Source organism: Dermochelys coriacea, chromosome 25 (genome assembly GCF_009764565.3).
Source record: "Dermochelys coriacea isolate rDerCor1 chromosome 25, rDerCor1.pri.v4, whole genome shotgun sequence".
NCBI lineage: Eukaryota > Metazoa > Chordata > Testudines > Dermochelyidae > Dermochelys > Dermochelys coriacea.
Window position 1 is genome coordinate 10,019,480 of NC_050092.1, and position 21,403 is coordinate 10,040,882.

The 21,403-nt window shown below is 51.7% G+C and overlaps 1 protein-coding gene across 2 annotated transcripts; it reads left to right on the forward strand.

Annotated features, from left to right (window-relative positions):
• The first annotated feature begins 563 nt into the window (after window positions 1-563).
• TLE5 (TLE family member 5, transcriptional modulator) lies at window positions 564-20,562 on the forward strand. 2 transcript variants are annotated; one of them, XM_038383640.2, is made up of 7 exons: window positions 564-1,006; window positions 4,042-4,139; window positions 6,130-6,193; window positions 8,971-9,015; window positions 11,418-11,480; window positions 18,114-18,188; window positions 19,230-20,562. In XM_038383640.2, the coding sequence occupies exons 1-7, from the start codon at window positions 980-982 to the stop codon at window positions 19,446-19,448; spliced, it is 591 nt and encodes a 196-aa protein (XP_038239568.1). In that variant the 5' UTR covers window positions 564-979; the 3' UTR covers window positions 19,449-20,562. The 2 variants fall into 2 exon arrangements, with proteins under 2 accessions (XP_038239568.1, XP_038239567.1); XM_038383639.2 differs by having other exon boundaries at window positions 567-1,006; window positions 19,227-20,562.
• The last annotated feature ends 841 nt before the right edge of the window (window positions 20,563-21,403 follow it).

Genomic DNA, 21,403 nt, shown 5'->3' on the forward strand with positions numbered 1-21,403 from the left:
TCCTGTAGGGCCTAGAGGCCCAAACCCCATTGTGCTGGGCCGTGTGGCCAAACAGGGAACAAAAAGACGATCCCCTCCCCGAGGATCTAATAGCCTGCATTAAACAGAGTCCTGGGGGAGGAAGATGCATTAGATGTCAATCTGAGTGGGGAGCTGCACTGAAGGCAGCCCAGGGAAGGGAGGCGAAGCCAAAGTGACCTCGGGTGGAGGAGCTGCCCCCCAGCCCGGGGAGAGGGGCGGGAGCGGATTATGCTGGGCCCAGGGGAGGCTGTAACGACCACCCAAAGGGCGGCCTTCCCATCCCAGGACGCATGAGAGCAGGGAGCTGCACTGAAGGCAGCCGGGGGAAGGCAAAGCGAGCTCGGGTGGAGGAGCTGCCCCCCAGCCCGGGCCGAGGGGCGGGAGCGGATTGCACCGGGGCCCAGGGGAGGCTGTCACGACCATTCCCCGCCCCCCCCCCGGGGGCGCTGGCGGCGGGAGGGGAGCGGACCGCCCGGGCCCGGGCTCAGGCAGCGTCAGAGGCGGGCGCGGGGGGGGCGGGTACGTGGCGTGCGAGGCCGGGCCGAGGGAGCGCAGCCCGGCGAGCTGCGGCAGCGAGGCGGCTCCAGGGGAGGCTGCCGGCGCGGCGCGGCGCGGCGCGCACCCTCCCCCCCACCGCCGGGCTCCGGGCAGGGCGGGCGATGCAGCAGCAGCAGGTGGTGCTGCTCAGCCGCAGGACAGGAGCCCGCAGCCGCCATTAAACAATAGCAGCCGCCGCCGCCGAGCGAAGCTGCCGCCCCGGGCCGGGGCCGCGCAGCGCAGCGCAGCGGGCGGGGGAAGGCGGCCAGGGCCGGGGCGCTGCGCAGCGCAGAGGGGGGACAAAGGCGCAGCGCGGGCGGCGGCGGCGGGTTGCCCAGGGCCCGGGAGGAGGCGGCGGGTCCCGGCCCAGGCGGCGGCGGCGGCGGCGGTGGCGGCAGCGGCAGCCGGAGCCGAGCCTGACATGATGTTTCCGCAAAGCCGGCACTCGGTGAGGGGGGGGGCACCTGGATGCATGGGACGGGGGGGGCGCGCTGGATGGAGGGGCGCGGGGGAAATGCGGGGGGGAGCTGGGCGCGCTGGCGGGGGTGGCACCCGAGTGAGTGAGCGGGCGGGGGCGGGGGGGTTCATTGCAGTGGAATGTGGGGGGGAGGTTGGGCACCCCAGAGTGTGCGTGGGGGGGGGCTGGCGGCACCGGAGTGTGCGTGGAGGAGGGGGGAGTGCGTGGAGGGGGGCGCACCCGAGTGAGGGGGCGGGGGAATGCGGGGGGTGTTGGGGGGGTTCATTGCAGTGGAATGTGGGGGGGAGGTTGGGCACCCCAGAGTGTGCATGGGGAGGAATGCGGGGGGGGGCTGGCGGCACCGCAGTGTTGCGTGGGGGGCGGCGGGGAATGTGGGGGGGGGGCTGGGCGCAGCCCAGTGTGCGTGGGGGGGGCCTGGGCACACCTGAGTGTGCGGGGGGGGCAGGGAATGTGGGGGGGGCTGGGCGCACCTGAGTGTGTGGGGGGGCTGGGAATGTGGGGGGGCCTGGGCACAGCCGAGTGTGCGGGGGTGCAGGGAATGTGGGGGGGAGCCTAGGTGCAGCTGAGTGTATGAGGGGGGCAGGGAATGCGGGGGGGCCTGGGTGGAGCCGAGTGTGTGGGGGGGCAGGGAATGTGGGGGGGGCCTGGGTGCAGCCGAGTGTACGTGGGGGGCAGGGAATGTAGGGGGGCGCCTGGGCGCAGCCGAGTGTGCGGGGGGGCAGGGAATGTGGGGGGGCTCCTAGGTGCAGCTGAGTGTGCGGGGGGGCAGGGAATGTGGGGGGGCTCCTAGGTGCAGCTGAGTGTGCGGGGGGGGCAGGGAATGTGGGGGGGCTCCTAGGTGCAGCTGAGTGTGCGGGGGGGCAGGGAATGTGGGGGGGGGGCCTGGGTGCAGCCGAGTGTACATGAGGGGGCAGGGGAATGTGTGTAGGGGGGGCTGGGCACTTCGGAGTGTGCATGGGGGGGAATGCATGGGGAGGGCTGGGCGCACCTGAGTGTGCGGGGGGCTAGAGAATGTGGGGGGGGCCTGGGCGTAGCCGATTGTACATGGGGAGCAGGGGAATGTGTGTGGGGGAGACTGGGCACCTCGGAGTGTGCATGGGGGGGAATGCGTGGAGGAGCTGGGTACACTGGTGTGGGGGGGGTGCCTGGGGGACTCAGCACAGGAGTGTGTGCGTGGGACTGGGGGCTCTGGGGTAAATGCAGGGGGCCCCGGTGGGTAAGGGGATGCGTAGGAGTGGGAGAGCCGGGAAGCGAAGCTGGGCCTGGGGATATGTGCTTAGGGGCTGGGCCAGGTGGCTTGTGGCTGAGAGGCCCTGGCAGAGGTGGGGTGTAGTGAGGGGGCTTAGGAAGTCAGAGGGTGGGGGTGTCACGGGGGGGGGGGGGTCAGTAGGGCACTTCGGGGAAGTGGGTGGCTGGTGGTACCCTTGACCCAGGAAGTGTAGTTGGGAGAAGCTGCCACTGCCCCCTTGTGCTTGAAGGGCCTAGCCCCTGGCAGCAGGGAAAGGGGGTGTTGCTTTGGGGAGGGGGGTGTTTTGACATATTTTGGGGTGCAGTGGGGTAATTGGGTGGGGTGGTGGGGCAAGCTGGGAGGGATATGGGGTGCTGGGTGGGACACGTTTGGGAGTTGAATGCTGGGGGTACGGGCTGTGGTCGGCTGTGGGGTTGCACGCTTGGGGGTTCTACTTGGAATATGGGGGTGCTGGGTGCAGCAATGTAGGGGTTGGGTGCTGACTGGGGCAGGCTGGTGGAAGGGGTGCTAGATAGAGTTTGGGGTGCTGGCTGAGAAGTTGGGGGTTCAGTGCTAGATGGGGCAGGCTGGTTGGATGTAGGAGCTGGGGGTACTAGATGTGTTTGGGGGGGATAGTGGCTGGGACAGGGTGGTGGGAGGGCTGCAGAGGGTATTGGGGGGAGTGTGGTGTGTCGGGGTGTATCTGTCAATCGGCACATTTACCTGAGTAGCTCTTTTCCTTTCCATAAGGCTGGTTGCTTTGCTCCCTCTGTGTGGTTTTTTTTTTTTTTTTTTTGGGTGGGTGGGGAAGGAGGGAATGTGCTCACTGGAATATTTCTCTTCCCCTCCCTCCTTACTGCAGTGGGGGCTTGAGCTCGTGATTATCCTGACAGAAAAGAATAAATGTTTGTTCTTCCTCCACTTTTTAATACCCACGTCTATTTAGAGCTATGTAGGAGTGTTGCCTTAAAACAAACTAGGCTGGAAGATCGGGGGTGGGGGAGGAGGGTATCATAAACCCACCTCCACCCTAGTCAATTCTCCTTATAAAATTCTGTGTTGGATTTCTGGAGTGGGGTGTTTCCTGGTTGAAGAGGCGCACTGGTCTCCTATTAAAGGAGACTTTGTTGCAAAGGCCCTGGGAGTGGTGATCAGCAAGGTGAAAGCGGGGCTTAGCGGTTAGGATGCTAGCCTTTTTGCCTCAGTTTCCCATCTGTAAAATGGAGATGATGAGCCCTGCTCTCCCTCACAGGGGTGCTGTGGGGATAAATGCATTAAAGATTGGGAGGCAGTGAGATATCTGGCCCTCTGCTAAGTGCTGTAGACAGCAGGGCAGTGCCAGGGCTACGTGACCTTGGGCAAGTCATGTCATCTTTCTGGGCCTGCATTCCCTATCTGAGAGATGGGGGTAATAGGTGTCTCCCAGGGATGGGGGGCAGCTTAATTCATAGAATCATAGAAGATCAGGGTTGGAAGGGACCTCAGGAGGTCATCTACTCCAACCTCCTGCTCAAAGCAGGACCAATCCCCAACTAAATCATCCCAGCCAAGGCTTTGTCCAGCCTATGAATTAATTCCAGTTCCTTGGAGCAAAAGTGCTAAGGAAGGGGGCTGTTCTTGCATTCATTGCTAGGGGCCTGGAAGCCGGGGGTGACTGCCCAGTGCTGACTCTCATCCATGGGGCATGGGGGCAGCTGAGCTGGAGGGGGAAGGGCTCGTCGGGGCATTGCTTTCCCTCCCACCACATTGCCAGGCGCTCTGTTCTGTGTCGTTAAAGGGCTCATCTCACCTGCCACAGCAGCTGAAGTTCACAACCTCCGATTCCTGTGACCGGATTAAGGACGAATTCCAGCTCCTGCAGGCTCAGTATCACAGGTGAGCCTGAGTGCCCGGCGGCTAGCCGCAGCCTGGCGGACGGCAGTGTCCTCCAGCTCTTCTGCACCCTGTCCGGCTCTCGGTGCCTAAGGACTGCTGGGAGCCAGCGGGGATGTTTTCCAGTGCCCAGGCCAAAGTGCGTGTTGTCTTGGTGACGTCCCTCCTCCCGGCGAGCCGTAGCGGCTGCTCTCCTAATATGTGATGCTCTCGGTATCTAGCCAGAGATGGCGGTGATAAATGATGCTTTCGCAGGTGGGTCCCAAGGGCCTGTCACTTGTTCTCTTCTGGTGTGAAGCTTTAAAAATTTAAAAAAGGGCTCTCCAGGCCAGGAAGGATTGTTCAGAGGCTGATTTGCTCGATAGCTACGTGGTGGTAGACGGTTGGAAGAACCAGAGCAGTTTCTCGCAGCCTTCCCCCTAGTATAGCACTGCAGTTGCCAGGGAAATAGAACTGATCCTAACAGGTGATCCCAGAGGGAGGAGAAAAAGACCCTAGCAATGTGCTTTGGAGGAGGACTTCCTTCCCAGTGGCTAGACTTGAAATGTAATTGAGCGCATTAGAGGAAGGATTGGCCATGGCTAAAATGGCACCAGGTTGTGGGGAAAAAAAAAAAAATCATGCAGTGTTATAACCCTGTAGATAATGAAAGCTGAATGCTTTAAAATTTTCCCTTGAGCAGCAGTGCTGTTGGTTTGTCCTTTGCTCAGCTATGACGAGGACGATGAACTAGCCAGTTGCACTCTGGTTGGGAGTTTCTAATCAGTTTTGCCTTCTGGCTCCCATGCGTTAATCCGTGATGGCAACGTTTCGGTTTAGGGGAATGTTTAAATCTAAGAATTTCAAATTTTTCAAAGAAACATTTCTAAGGATTTTAAGATTTGGCTTTTATTGTAACAACACCTAAAGTGGGCCTAAAATGTGGGGGCTAAATCAACCTGATGATATCCTCTTTAATTATCGAATCTGCCAAAATGGATCTGTCCATTTTGTGCCCTTATGGATATGACTTTTCGTGACTGTTAGCTTGTTCATCTAGCACTGCTATGACTTTCCCACGTGCCTTGCATCCCAGTCAGGCTTCTGCTGAACAATAGGAGCGCAAGTTCATGCCAAAAGTATCACAACAGAAGTCTGTGGTGGGCAGAAGTCACTATTCAGAAATGACTGATTTCCCAGAACACCTCTGCCTTTAGAAGTGCCATATACGGTGTATGCAAGTGCCAGAAATACAGCTGCAGTAGACTGTAGGTCTTTCAGTGGGAGACATTTGCGAGAGCTACTCTGCTGGGAAGAAATAGGTTCTGGGCAGGTAAAGGTAAAGCTGTTCCTCGTTTGAAATACAAAACCATGGCACATGCTGAAATTCTAGCAGTGGAAATCACCTGCTTTATTAAATTTAAATACATTAAATAATAGAAGATGCCAGTTTGGCTTTGTTTTTTGAGTGTCTGCATTATCAGGAAACTAGTCAGGTAATTGTTACTTTCCCATAACACACCCAGAATCTTTTGGGAGAGTGTGTGTAATCCTGTCCCGACAGCCCATGTGATAATTCCTGGAAACAGATCCATGCTTCAACCCTTCCTGACACCTGTGACTTGACTCACCTAAGTAAGGGCTGTAGGAGTGGATCCAAGGACCAGTTGGAGAACTCGACTTCCTTCCAGTGTTCTCTGTTTCTGCTGAAAAATAAAGTCCTGACTAATGGGTAACCCAGTGTAAGCCCTTCTCATCACTGGGCAGTCTAACGCTGTTAGAGTATCTCTTTAATTATTTGTAGACACAACACAAAGACAGTCTGTATCCCAAAGAGTTTACGATCTTCTTTATAAACTCTCGATTGCTGTCGTGTTCGGGGGGGCCCATTGCGCTAGGTGCTATACAAACATACAGGAAACAACTATTCACGAGTCGAGACTCGTAGCTCCCCCAAAGCCATTGTGATCTCTAGCCAAGCTCTCTGAGTCCCTGTCTGTTTTCGCTCTTTCAGCTTGAAGTTGGAATGTGACAAGCTGGCCAGTGAGAAATCAGAGATGCAACGTCACTATGTCATGGTAAGGCCCTGCTCCAGTAGGGCATGGGGCGGAGGCGAGGGACGTACCCAGTGGGACGCAGTTAAACAGAACGCTAGCTCTCAGATCTACAGTCCAATACACGACTCCCCTCCCCTCACCCCAATCAAAGTAACTGGACCAGCACATGTCACCGCCTTCCTGCCTCTGTTGTGTTGCCACGTGAGGGTGGGGTCCCTGGCGAGATGGGAGGGGAAAGATCCCAAAGAGAGGAGAAGTTAGAAAGCTGGATTTGTAAGGAAATACGTCGGATAATTATGGGGCCAGCGGAGAATAGGCTGCTGTTGTGCCGGGCTCTGTACAGATAGTCCGTGTCCCAGAGAGCTTAACGAATGAAACAGACAAGACAACAGAGTAAGGGAAACCTGCGTGTCACATGCCATTTTCCAGCAGGGAGCCGAACATGGTCTCCAGGCACTCGGATACCACAGCGAGAAGGGTCATTAAAAACTGACCCAGAGGTATTTTAAGGGAGACCTGAGGGTTCTCAGGGCAGTATTGGCAGGGGCATCATGAGACATGGCAGGGAGTTGCCAGTCCTGGGAAAGGGATGTCCGTGTTCTGTAAGCAACAGGCAGAAGAACTTGGTGCCAGCCGGCCACTGGAGAAGCAGAAGTGTTGCGTGCTAAGGAAGATGGAAGTGGAGTGAAATCAAAGGAGGGCTGGGGAAACCCCCAGCTGAGGGGAGGAAGCACAGCCAAGCAGTTCCCGCTCAGACCTGGGCATCAAGATCCAAGGGTTTGATTCCTGGCTCTGCTCCTGACCTCTCAGTGTGTCAGTAAAATAGGATGTCACTTCCCATCCCAATCTGATAGGAAGTAGTGAGGCTGTGACTTGCTAGTGGTGGTGAAGGGCTGGAAGGTAAGGGGCGAGACAATGTTATCCTCAGCTCGGTGAATTTGAAACTAGCAGCGCTTGAAACCGCTGTAAAAGTGGGTTTTGTGATGCAAAGGCCAGACAACGCTGACTTGTAGCACAGCTGCTGGGCGTAACTTAGACCCCAGGCTTCATCCTTCATTACCTTGTACAGTCATCTACGCCAACGCGGAGTGGGTGTGAAACGCTGCCATGTCAGAGTGGTGGGTGCTGGAGTGAAAGTGCAAGGACAGCAGAGACTCCGGCAGGGAACTGGCTGCTTGATGCATGCTGTGACATTTCCATTCGTTAGGGAAACACTGTTCTGCTGTTCTTCCAGACGTGGTCAAAACTCAGCCCTTGGTAGTGCCATCTTTGGATGGGGGGCTGCCGTCGTGTATAATTAAACACGCACCTTTAACTCCCGGCCACAGGTGGGGTGAGGCTGGAAGTACAGAGTCTGCAGCTGGTGATGAGGCTTGGGCTGACATGCTCGGCTCAAGGAGTTGATGGAAGTACTTAGTGCTGTCCATAAAGATGAACCAGAGCCAGGCAGACAGCTGCTGCACCTACCCTGGAATGGAGAGACGAGGCAGGAATGAATGCAGAATTTCTTCTGGGAGGAGTTATGGATTTAAAAGCAGAAATAAAAAGGGCAGTCCCACTCTGTATACATCCCCCTGCCTCAATCCCAGGCCTTGGTTGCTACGTGAACAGAGGAAGTTGGCTGATAGGGGTGCTAGTGTCTTTTTTTAATATTTCTGGTGCGGAAAGGGGAGGGTGTCGAGAGCTGTTTTTTTGGATAGGGATGGGGAAGTTTTGACAGCCACAGCTCTCATTGATGCGTGCTTTGAACCAGAGGTGGTGGAGGATAGGGGCTTGGGACAATGTGGAAGGATGAAATTCTTTTCATGAGTTAGTGAGTATCAGCAATTCTCACCTTCTGTCAATTGGTGGGGCTGTGAGGGAGAGAATTCCTACCATTTATTAGGTAGCGCCGGGGAGCCCCAATCTGGGACCAGAATCCCGTTGTGCTGGGTGCTGTATAGGCTCGGAACAAAAAACCAGTCCCTGCCTCCCAAAAGCTGCCCACCTAAGTAAATCATTCAATTTAATCCCAGGTGCCCCCTGCAGACAGCTGTTGCCCTCTGTCCATCGTAGCCAGTAGCCCGTTAGCGGGGAGCAAACAGAAGGGTTTTATTTCTGAATTTGTTGGCTGCTGTGGCCGAGAAACTTTGAATCACAATTAGCGAGAGCCCCCATTCCCTGGTGGGCTTTAAAAATGAAAAGAAGAAAATCCTTGCATAGGAATATTGACGTTAATCGGAATGAAGCAATAAGCGGATCCAAACCGCGCTACGCAGTGAACACGAGAACACCCCAGAGATGCAGCACTGGCCTCATTGAAGTAGACGGAAGCTTTTTCCTTTGATACCAGTGGAACCAGGATTTCATCCCAAGTGTGCAGAAAAGGATGTGAAACCCTCATGCTCCAGGGCATAAGCCAGCCTCTAAAGGGGAGATAACATCCCTTCCTTACCCGTACTCCTGGAACTACTTATTGCAGGGTTTTTTTCACCTTCCTCTGACACTATGTTCATAGAATATCAGAGTTGGAAGGGACCTCAGGAGGTCATCTAGTCCAACCCCCTGCTCAAAGCAGATCAAATCTCCAACATTTGCCCCTGATCCCAAATGGCCCCCTCAAGGATTGAACTCACAACCCTGGGGTTTAGCAGGCCAATGATCAAACCACTGAGCTATCCCTCCCCCCCCCCCCCCTTATATTCAGTGACTCCAGTCCGGCTCCTTTGCAGCTTCGTTATAAAAGCTTTGATCGTTTGTGACGCTCGTTGCGTGTGGAGTCTGAGTTGTTGCTGTTTCTCTTTCCTCTCCCCCTGCAGTATTACGAGATGTCCTACGGGCTCAATATCGAAATGCACAAACAGGTGAGACAAGTTTCTCTCTCTGGGCGCTTTCTGCAGCTGCCAGGGCCGGGGTGGAGGAGGTTGGACTTTCTAAGAAGTTAGTTACTTTCTTCGCTGAACCTCTCTGACCTGCCCTGCCCCACCCCACCTCTGCTGGCCCAATTTCATTTTGGGAGTCATCGAAAAGCCATGAAGCTTCTTTAGGCTGTAAGATTTGAGCTGTTTTTGTGATGGATTCATTTCCTTGGGCTCCCCTGCACATACGCACACTTGCCTCGTTGCTTGCCGGTCATTACAGTTCCATGGCAGATGGCCATGGATTGGGGGTTAGAGTCCAGTTGGAGAGGGGAGACTGTGGGGAGGACGCTCCATGCTCTGCATCTCCTGTCAGATGTTCGGCTCCAGTGGAGGAGGTGCAGGACCAGAATGAGGTGGGCAACTCCATGGGATTGGGGGGCACAGCGGCCCATAGACAGGCACAGATCAGAGATAGGGCCCCTGAAGGGTGTAATGCCAGGCTGAACAGCCTCCCCTCCGGAGAGCTGTTGGAATGCTCAGTATGACACAGAGCCGGGCCTAGTTCATAGCCCCCCCTGAAATCTTGTTTGGACTTGCTGATCTCCTTAGCAGCTGCTGCTTCCTCCCTGTCACGTGTTCCGCTGAAAAGGCTGGGGAAGCAGGAAGAATCTTTTAAAGAGTCTTTGAAAACAATTAGCCTGTGATTCACGAAGACTTGTGCTGTATGGGGTGGTTTTTTTTTTTTTTTTTTTTGGTTTTTGGTTTTGTTTTTTTTAACTGTTCCTGGGCCATAGAAAATTCTTGTGGTCCGCTGTTGTACGACAGCCCCAGGGACGGGCAAGCTGCTCGCGGACAGGGAGTCTCTTTGACGGGGAGAATCTGGGAGGCTGCAGATTTTATGCACCTCTTAAATCTCTCTTTGGCGTGGGGGCTGGTAAAATTAGGTCTCTTCTGTGGGCCTCTGGGTAACTTCAGACCCCTGCTGCTGACTCATGCCCCAGCACCAATCCAAAATTAAATGTTTCTAGTTAAAGGGCAGCCCCTGCTCTGGATGGAAGATGCTGCAGAATTTGGCAGGCCCAAGTGGGGGACATGAGGCACAGTTTGTAGACCCCAGTTGTTTTCAGTGCTTTCTGGAGGCCTGATTTTCAAAAAGCAATGAGCCCCCACCCCTAAGGAAATACCCAGCCCCTTCTGTTGTCTCACGTTGGTCATTCAAAAAATCACCAGTCCCTATTGGGTAATATAAGCCTCTATTTTTACACGTGGATTTCCTCATTCCACGGCTCTTTAAATAAAACCGGAAACTGGGTTCTGTCTGCACCTTGTTTCTAGTCTGAATTTGTCTAGCTTCAGCTTTCAGCCACTGGACCTTGTCAGACCTCTGACTGCTAGTGTTAAGAGACCTATCAAACGTCTCTTTCCCGTGCAAGTGCTCCGGCTGTGATCAAGTCACCCCTTAACCTTCTCTTTGATAAGTTCCTTGAGTCTGTCCCTACCAGGCATGTTTCCCAATCCTTTAATCTCTCTCCTGGCTCTTCTCTGAATCCTCTCTAGCTTTTCACGTTCCGTCCCCAACCTGCTTCATGGCTTCTATAAAGCCCATTAGGTGCCTGTCTGCAGCATCAACCTGGCCCCGTATTCCTCTCCCTTCAGTTGGAATCCGTCCTTTATTTTTTAATAATTTTTATGAACAGCTTTGCTCATTCCCCAAGAGAAGAGTGTTAAAAAAAAGTTGAGTCTCTTTAGTAAACCTCATGGGAACCAGCTGACACTGTTATTTTATCTGATCTCTGCTATGTTTTTTTTCTTTTTGCCCTTATTAAGAATCAGTCTTTGTCTCTCCCTGGGCCTATTGGTTGTTATTAACCAAGTCTCCCACTTGCTAGCTCAGCTGCTGGGAGAACCTTCCTGGTGCAAACTCTCAAGATTTATAGAATTAAAAAAAAAAAGAATAATGTGGGGGAAGGGGTGAGATGATTCCAAGGAGACCTACAACTAATTTCATCACGGCGTCTCCCTCTTGGAAGTGAGAGCTACAGTGAAACAAATGTCTGTCTGAATCTGAGCATTGTACATAATTCAGCACTTCCCAGCCTGGTTTCTAATAAATTTCCTTCGTATAGGCCCCTGTTTTCTTTATTAAATGCATATACGAGTCCCTGAGAGGGAAGGGAGAATACTGAAAACTCACTCAGTGTGATCAGCAGGATTTATTTTTGCAAGGGTCTGGAGTGGATTTATTTTTTTTCTAAATGAGTCTGGGTAGCTTCTGCTAGGAGTCATGGAGGGTTGGGGTTGGGGGACTGCTCAGGTGGACAGATATTGATCAGGGCAGATAATCTGCAGGGAGTGTACCAGTTTCTTCTGACTTTTTTTTTTTTTTTTTTTTTTTTTAATTCCAGGCTGAAATTGTCAAGCGGTTAAATGGGATTTGCGCTCAAGTCTTGCCCTACCTGTCTCAAGAGGTAACCTTTTCCCCACTCCCCATCCCTTTTTACACTGTGAATCGCAGGCGGTGGAGACTTTAAAAACACTGCTTAGAAGAGCCCGATCCTGCCAGTTGCCAAGTGCTTTCAGGTCCCCTCTTGAGTTCCGTGGGCATTGTGGAGCCACCCCACCGATTTGGGCAGGTAGGGTCAGATAATTTCAAGCGCTCAGCCCTCTTGATCAAGCCCAGGTTGTTTCCAAAGAGCTCTGCATCCGATGCACCAAATCTGGAAGATGTGATCACTTGCTTTAATGCCTCCATGGGAGCTGACTAGGGCTGTCAAGCAATTAAAAAAATTAACCGTGCAATTAAACAATAATAGAATACCATTTATTTAAATATTTTTGGATGTTTTCTGCATTTTCAAATGTATTGATTTCAGTGACAATACAGAATACAAAGTGTACAGTGCTCACTTTATATTTATTTTTGATTGCAAGTATTTGCACTGTAAACAACCAAAAGATATAGTATTTTTCAATTCCTCTAATACAGGTACTGTAGTGCAATCTCTTTCTCATGAAAGTTGAACTTACAAATGAACAACTATGTACACAAAAAACTGCATTAAAAAATAAACAATGTAAGATTTTAGAGCCTGCAAGTTCACTCAGTCCTACTTCTTGTTCAGCCAATCACTCAGCCAGACAAGTTTGTTTACATTTGCAGGATAATGCTGCCTGCTTTTTGTTTACAGTGTCACTTGAAAGTGAGAATAGGCGTTCTCATGGCACTGTTGTAGCTGGCGTAGCAAGATATTTACGTGCCAGATGCGCTAAAGAGTCATATGTCCCTTCATACTTCAGCTACAATCCAGGGGACATGTGTTCATGCTGATGCCGGGTTCTGCTCGATAACAGTCCAAAGCATAGCGGACTGACACATGTTCATTTTCATTATCTGAGTCAGATGCCACCAGCAGAAGGTGGATTTTCTTTTTTGGTGGCTCGGGTTCTGTAGTTTCCACATTGGAGTGTTGATCTTTTAAGGCTTCTGAAAGCATGCTCCACACCCCATCCCAGTCAGATTTTGGAAGGCACTTCAGATTCTTAAACCTTGGGTCGAGTGCGGTAGCGATCTTTAGAAATCTCACATTGGTACCTTCTTTGCTTTTTGTCAAATCTGTAGTGGAAGTGTTCTTAAAATGAACATGGGCTGGGTCATATCCGAGACTGCTATAACATGAAGTATATGGTAGAAGGCAGGTAAAAGAGAACAGGAGAGACACAATTCTCCCCCAAGGAGTTCGGTCACAAATTTAATTACCGCATTATTTTTTTTAAACAAGTGTCATCACAGCATAGAAGCATGTCCTCTGGAATGGTGGCCAAAGCATGAAGGGGCATACGAATGTTTAGCACATCTGGCACGTAAATACCTTGCAATGCCGGCTACAAAAGTGCCATGCGAATGCCTGTTCTCACTTTCTGGTGACATTGTAAATAAGAAGCGGGCAGCATTATCTCCTGTAAATGTAAACAAACTTGTTTGTCTGAGCGATTGGCTGAACAAGAAGTAGGACTGAGTGGACTTGTAGGCTCTGAAGTTTTACGTTGTTTTGTTTGAGTGCAGTTATGTAACACAAAAAAATCTACATTTGTAAGTTGCACTTTCATGACGGAGATTGCACTATGGTACTTGTATGAGGTGAACTGAAAAATACAAATATTTGCACTGTAAAAATGATAAACAAAAAATAGTAATAAAAATAATATACATTTTGATTTCAATTACAACACAAAATACAATATATATGAAAATGTAGAAAAAATCCACAATATTTAATACATTTAAATTGGTTTTCTATTGTTTACAAGTGCAATTAAACCTGTGATTAATAGTGATTCATTTTTTTTTTTGAGTCAATCGCCTGAGTTAACTGCGATTCATCGACAGCCCTAGAGCTGATCCTTCTGAAACTCTGGCCTGAAACATTTAAAGTAGCCTTTGAGTGTTCTCCCCCTTTCTACATGTTATGGCTAAAATATCCTGTCCTTTGTGGAGCATCCGCAGACAAAGATGGCCTCTGTTCTCGCTCCATGAATTTCCCAAGATTAGAATCATCGGCTGTTTCTGTGAACTATGGGTTGGGGCATGCGGGCAGCTTATTAGGACGGAGTGTGTATTTAAAAAAAAAAAAAACACAACTTCCATGTGGCTGTTCCTTAATATCTGGTTTCCTTTGCTTCATTAATTAATGTACTTGCTGCCTCTCTTTTTTTTTTTTGGAGACTGATTAATTGGAGAGGGAGGAGGGCATTGGGGGAGAATCTGACACCTCAATTTGATTTTTGACTTGGCCATCTTGGCGTGTTTACCTTTGCAGTACAAGTCTCCACAAATGATGTGACGCGCAATGGAATTGTGGTCGGAATTAGCCATAGGTGTGGGGGGTTACCTTGTTCTCCATTGGGGGAGAATTTAAGGAACTTGCAGGTCAGAGCTCTTTAATATCTTAGCCACAGCTAAACACTCTCTGTCTTACTGCAGGCCTCTCACCCTGCCCCTATGCCAAACTTGAGAAGAATCTACTTGCTGGAGATAATATTCAGAGACTTTTTCCTATTGCTACCCCATGGACCAATTACAATAGTACCTTTTCTGAACGTAGCTGCTGCTGTTCCTGTTCTGAATTTTTCTAGCATTGGTGCTAGCCTTCCCAGTGGCTTTCGAAGCTGCCTGCCATCAGAATTTGTGCCCAGGTCACGTTCCAGGGCAGAGAGTATTTGATCTCTGGAGCAAATACAAGGGTGCTTAAACTAACCAGTGTTTCTTCCTTGCTGCTTTTCATGGTGGCTCCAAGCAGCCTGGAGTTCGCTGCATGGTCCAGCTAAAGGGTAAAACTCGCCCTGGTGCTGCACAGGGACCTGAGTCCAGTTGGAGCAAATCCTGACCCTTCTTTGGTGATGCAGAGGGCTTTCTTGCATTGGAAATGGGATTTTTTTTGGGGGGGTGCATGGGACCCCCAGGTGGCAGAGTCCAGCTGTACTGGGGATCCAGGGTGGATAAAAATCCATCATTTCTTTAATCAAATACTTTTTTTTTATTTAAATAGATTTAAAATTTAAATTTGACATTGTGACAAAAGTGTTAAGGCCTAAATTTACTATAGTCTGTTAAAATAATTTACATCGTATTAAGCAGTACATATTTGCACCTGAAGTCTTAAAGTCAAACCACTGAACTGGTAGCAGGCACCAGTGAAGTACCTTTAACCAGTGTTTGTTGAAGTGCTAACTCAGCTTTTGACTGCTGTAGCCTCTTCTGCAGGTGCAGGGGGAACGTTTTTTCATTTTAGTTTATTCAACTTATTCAGTTCGGTGACAAGCTCATTCAAAATTGAGAAAGCAGTTGGGAGTTGGAAAAAGCAGGAATGTTGGCCTTCACAACATCCCCTGGCAATGAGTTCCACAGATTGACTATGTGTTGTGTGAAGAAATACTTCCTTATCTTAATTTTAAGTCTGCTGCCTATTAATTTCATTGGTTGCCCCTGGCTCTTGTTGTGTGAAAGGATAAATAATAGGTTACTTTGTCCACACCATTCATAATTTTATAGACCTCTATCATATTTCCCCTTCGTCATTTTCCAATCTATGTTAAAAAGGTGGTATGAAAGGATGAGATCTGCTAGTTCTAATATCTTGAAGGACACGGTGACCAGAAACAATCAATTCAGTTCGCTAACTACAGGTAATACTTCATTTGTTTAATAAATCAGTTTTAAATGCAAAACGTGTTTTGATTAAACTTAATTTTTTCTCTCATATCCTGCCCATTTAATGTAGTTTTATTTAACTAATAATTTTTAAAATGTTGTTGTGCTTTTTTAATTTTGTATTTCCACCCAAGTGGAAGAGCTTGACAGACCACAATTAAAAAATTAATCCTCTAGTAAATAAGAATTGAGTCATTCACCATCTTCTAACAGAATTGCTTAAATAAATGTGAAGAGATACAGTATTTCTTCCTGGTTGGAAAAAAGAAGCACCTAATTTAGGCTAAAGGGTATATTTAGTTGCAAATCAATTTGTTACCAACTGATGAGAATCTATCTTTCTTTAGAAAAATAACAAGAAAATACAGATGCAAAACAAGATTAAAATGGATTATTATAATCAAGGGTGCTGCTTGCTGATCTAAATCATGATTAAAATTGATGATTTTTAAAACGTTTTGGTTTAAATTGATCTACCCTACCGAGCCATGTGCTGGTACGGGAGTTTGAGGTTGGGGCAGTGGAGACAATTGAGAAGGGATGTAATAGAGGTCTATAAAATCGTGAACGGGGAAATGTTGTTTACCCCTTCACATAACACAAGAACCAGGGGCAACCAATGAAATTAATTAGGCAGCAGAGGTAAAATTAAGATAAGGAAGTATCTTTTCACACAACACATAGTTAACCTGTGGAACGCATTACCAGGGGATGTTGTGAAGGCCAAAAGAATAACTGGGTTCAAAAAGGAACTAGATGAGTTCATGGAGGATGGGTCCCTCAATGCCGAGATAGTCATGGACACAACTCCATGATCTGGGTGTCTCTAAACCTCCAACTGCCAGAAGCTGGGACTGGATGACTGGATGGTCACTCGATAATTGCCCTATCCTGTTGGTTCCCTCTGAGGCACCTGGCACCGGCCACTGTCAGAAGAGAGGCTACTGGGCTAGATGGACCATTGATCTGACCCAATGTGGCCATTTTTATGAGTAGTCCAAGGCATCCTATGGCACCATGTGTGGTGGGAAGGTGAGGGGGTGGAAAGCCCCATACCCCTAACTGTGCTAGTCAGAAGAGGTCCCCCAAGGTCATAAACAGGACTGAAACAATACACAGGCCTTTGAGGGGGTGCCCTGCATTGGCTGTGAAACATAACCCAGGAGTCCACTGGCCTAGGCGTAACTCTGTTGGAAAAATCTGGGCTGGTGGCTGTGTTATGGAGAGGAATGCCCTGCGGTGAAGGCCCTGGACTGGGATCCAGGAGCTCATGGTTCAATTCCTGGGTCTGCTACAGACTTCTTGAGCTTTACCTCTCTGTGCCTCAGTTCCCCGTCGGTGAAGAGGGGATAACACCTGCCTGTTTAGCTCGTGAGCTCCTAGGACAGAGATTCTCTCACATCTGTCGCCCTAAGGCCCCAGTTTGAGCTGGGACCATGTAGGTGCCCCTGTAGGGTGAATAATAGCCATAATAATGACTGAGTTTGTAGCTCTGTAGGGGAAGCCAATGCTAAAGCGCTCAGGCTTGGGGAAGCTTCCCGTTCCTTCCGCTCCTCCGTTTCCTCCAGGGACGGCATCTGTACTGGAATGGAGAACCTGGAACTTGCTCACCAGGAAGCAGGAAACTTGCAGCTTCCTGACCCAGTGCAAGCCTGTGCCCCATGTGCTGTGGCAGCATTTTGCCCTTTGATTCCCTTTCCGTAGCGTGTGGCTGCTCCTTAATGTCGGGTGATTCTTTGATTTTTAACTCTTCGTGTTGGGCTTATGCCATTTAACTGGCTTCTCTTTCTCTGGAGTCTGTAGGGGGCTGGACAATAGACAAGGGCTTGGTGTGTGGCTGATGGATCTGTTTGTGTTGAGATGGGCTGGTGGGGGTAGGGGTGGAAATTGCCGTATTGCAAAATGGTGCGTGTGTTCATTGGAAATGCAGCTGAGGTGACTGGGGATGGCGAGGGGAGGGGAAGGCAGCCCACTGATCGGAAACTTCTCTCCATGAGGCCTCACATGCATGTTGTGATTGGGAAGCATGCCAGGCTGATAACTCAAAAGCCGCCTGTCATCTATACTGTGCGGGCCGTGGCCATGTGGCCTCCCTTTGCCCCTCTACTGCTCCCAGCTTTGCCAGTCTCTCTCCCCCTTGAGTTGGAGGGACTGGGCTGGACTGGGCTACATCTAGGGCTGGAGGCTAGCCTGCTCTCTCTGCGCCCCAGCCACTGAAGGTGCCAGTTAGCCCCCCCTTGTCCCACTGGAGGCTCTCTGGTTTGCCCACTCCCCTGCTGTGTATCTCCCCTGGGCAGTTCGTCTGGTGCTGCAGGCGGGGAGGGGTGGCACACGAGAGAGGGCAGCCGTGGCATGTAGGAAGAGGACTGAACGGACTCTCACAGTCAGGGTCTGAGTCATACAGGTGGGGGGAATCTTGCCCTGCCGGTGAAGGCCGGACATTGCCAGGGCTGGTGAGGGGGCACCTTTTCCGGGTTCAGAAGTCACATGTGCAGTGACAAGTAAATCCAGAGAGGGACAGGGGCTTCAGGTTGAGAACAAGCAGAAGGTGCTCAGCTCCTGCAAGCAAAATCTCTTGGCTTGCTATCCCCAGCGGTGTATGTACATGGGGCCGGATCCTGCAGCGCATGCTCGGGGGAACATCTCTCCTGCCATTCATACGCAGGGAACATTGCAGGATCAGGCCCGTTTACAATCTCCCTCCTCACCTGAGCCTCTCCTAGAACAGGAATTAACCCAGGTTGGGATGCGTTTAACCTGCCTGGCAGTGCAACGGGCTGGGAGAACCGAGGGGTCACTGGCCTGGGCTAGACCCAGCCATGTTGAATAACGCACAGCGATTTTAAATGACTCAAAAGCCTGTCTTGTTTCTCCCCCCCCCCACCCCCCTCAGCACCAACAGCAGGTCCTGGGAGCCATTGAACGAGCCAAGCAAGTGACCGCACCAGAGCTGAATTCCATCATCCGTGTACGTGATGCGCGGTTAGGAGCAGCTGTGGGGAGGGGGGAGATCGTGAACGCCAGGCTCAGATCCCTTTGGCTAAACCTGGCGCAGGACCCAAGTGACGCCAGCCTGAATTCTTTAAAGCAGACAGGCCCTGGCATGCTGCAGGGTGGGGCCAGAGTGGAGAGGGTTGTAGCTCTTCTGCAGGGGAACTGGTGGGGCTCTGAGCCTTGGCCTTTGCCCCCCTCCCTACCCAAACCGACGCAGGCTCTTTGCACATCGTTGTGGCCAGCAGCTGCCTCCGATGCCCCCCAAGACCCACTCACCATATCCTACCCTGACCCACGCACAGAGCATTTGACCTCTGCTTAAGCTGGCTGGTTGCAGCTGTGCCCTGGCCGGGCTGGGTTGTAGGAATTGCATCAGGCTGGCCTGGCCCAGCCAGAGCATGTGGTAAGAGCCCGACGGGGCTGCGTCAGGCCAGGCCGTGTTCTGCGCTCATTCAGCCATCAGCAGCCAAGCTGCGTTCGAGTACCGGTGATGTGAGCATCTAGACAGGGCTGCGGGGGTCCATCAGGCTCGGCTCCATCCACGCAGCACAGGAACAAGGCTAGAGCCTGGCCGCAGCCCAGTGGCCTTGCTCCCGCACAGGGTCAAAGCATAAGGCAGGGCTCGCGCGGCAGGTTTGGCTCCAAGCACCCACGGGGCCCGGAACGTGGTTGAGCCTAAAGCTGTAGTCTGGTCTGGACACGGCTCAGTCATGAGTGTAACTCGTGGGGGAGGGAAGGGTTACAGGTGATCCACAGAGGGGGGGCAAGTCTCTTACAGGGCCCAGGCTCTTCAGCTCAAGCTGGAGCGGCCTACGCTTTTAGTTCTGGAGGTCGCTGGTTCAGTCCCAGCTGTTGGCCAAGATGGCATTTTGAGATGAAGCCTTTTGCAGCTGGGGTATCAGAGGCAGCAGCTTCCCCAGCGGAGAGGGACCCTTAGCGGGAATGGGGCTGCCCGCTTCCCAAATGACACATGACCCTCTCCTGTTGTCTGTCTGTCCATCATTCTCTACAGCAGCAGCTTCAAGCTCACCAGCTCTCGCAGCTCCAGGCTCTGGCTCTCCCCCTGACTCCACTGCCTGTGGGCCTCCAGCCCCCTTCCCTCCCGGCTGTCAGCGCCGGCACCGGGCTCCTCTCGCTCTCCGCCCTGGGCTCCCAAGCTCACCTCTCCAAGGAGGACAAGAACGGTCACGACGGGGACACCCACCAAGATGACGACGGGGAGAAGTCGGATTAAAGTGAGGGGTTGTGAGGGGGGGAAGAGGGGTTCAGTAAAAGATGCAGTATCACTCTGGTCAACGCTTCGCAAAACTGCAGTAGTCTGTATGGTGGCAGCCCATCTGGCACGCAACCCATGCTGTGCCCCCCCTTCCCCATGCCCACGATGGAGGGGGGATGGGGAAGGGGGTGGGAATCCAAGCCTCCATCTCCCTTGAGAACGGAAGAAAAACGCGGCAGCAATAAACACCACAGCTACGAATGCGGGGCTGTTAAATTCCACTCTCCGCCAGCCCCCCAGATCCCTCGCTGGCCTGGGCTCGGGCCAAGCGTTGCTGTCCCCAGCTCTTGGCCCGCAGTAGGTTGATCTGACCCCGTGCTGGACAGATGGGCCCAGCTGTGTCTGGACTCTGGGTACTGCATGCAACCACAGTGTTACCATTCTGCCTGTTTTCTCCCCCTGCCGCCCCTCTTCTCCTCCGCCGCCACCCCTCCCCGGTGCGTATTTAAAGATACAGACCCGTTCTCCATCCCAGTCCTCCCTGCCCCTCCACGCCCCCACCTCTGTAGGTTTCAATTGCGTCTCACTGGTTCTGGACCGGTTCTCTCTCGGCACCCCACCTGCACTAGCGCCAGTTCTGCACCTTGCTGTCCTGCATGTGTCCCTGTTTAACCAGTCCTGGGAGCATAGTACTAATCCAGTGCCCCCAGGCGCCAGGTGTTTCTCTTCGCGCTGCTTCTCCACTTCTAGCTGGAGTCCCCCCGCCCGCTGGCCCTCCTCAGCATTGGACCTGGCTGTCTATGATGGTGGGAGGAAGGGAGGGGAGAAATCAGACCAGATTAGAACCTCTCCCCCCACTTCCCTGCCCCCCCGTTTGAAAAAGGATACTGCAGCTTTCTCTGTTTCTATTTCAGTGCGCTAGCGTGTCTTTCTTTTAAAAAAAAAAAAACACACAAAATGGAGTTTAAAAAAAAAAAAAAGAATCTCGTGTTTGTATATAGTCCTTTAGAGAGAAATCTTGTTTTGCTTTTTGTGTTTAATCACTCAACCTATACTAAGAGGAACTGAAAATGCTGTATTGAGGATGTTACTAGCTGTGCCTTTCAAATAAAGAAATAAGAAGGTTGGTTAACCCCGCGATTCAGCTGCTGCTCTCTGGGCCCTTGGTAAATAAAAGGGGAGAGGGCGGGTTCTGTTCTACCCCCTAGGGCAGAAGCACAGGACCTGGGTTCTTTGCCTGACTGGTTGTGTGGCCTTGAATGGCCCTGCTCTGTGCCTCAGTTTCCCCATCTGTAAAATTGGGTTGGGTCTTCATATTATGGCTGACACAACTGAGATCACTGCCCTGCTGGGTCTGTACAGCACCCAGCACCTAGTGAGAGGCGGGGCCTGTCCCAAAGAGCTTAGACTTGCATACACGAGAGAGAGGATGGGAGGGAGAAACAAGGCACAGAGAGAGGAGACAACTCACCCCACAGGTCAGCAGCAGAGCTGGCAATAAAACCCGGATTCCTGCTCGGTGCTGTATTCACTGGACTGTGCTGCCTTTGCTGGGTGCTCAGAGTGGTGGGCAAAGAACACACCCAAGGCCCCGATCCTGCGCACACTGCATCAGGCGGTGAGCGCTCGGTGTTACATGAGTGAATGCTCCAGCGGGCGTAGGAGTCAGGTGCGCTTTGAGCATGAGGAAGGGTTTTTCCCAGAGCCCACCTGCTCCATTACCCTGTCCTCAACAGGGGCTTCTGCTGGGAGTCTCCGAGGCTGGGGAAGCCCTGCCTCAATTCTGCACCTGGCCACGTGTGCTCTGCCTGACCTCACCCCCCCCCACCAAAATCAGGGCTACAGCTGAAGTTGGCCTTCCAGTGGCAGTGAGATTTCCTTGTCTCTCTAAGAGTCTCTGTGCCGTTGTGGTTTTCAGAGGGGGCAGGGAGCCTGAATCCCACTGATTTGGGGTGGTTTTACTCCTGTGACAA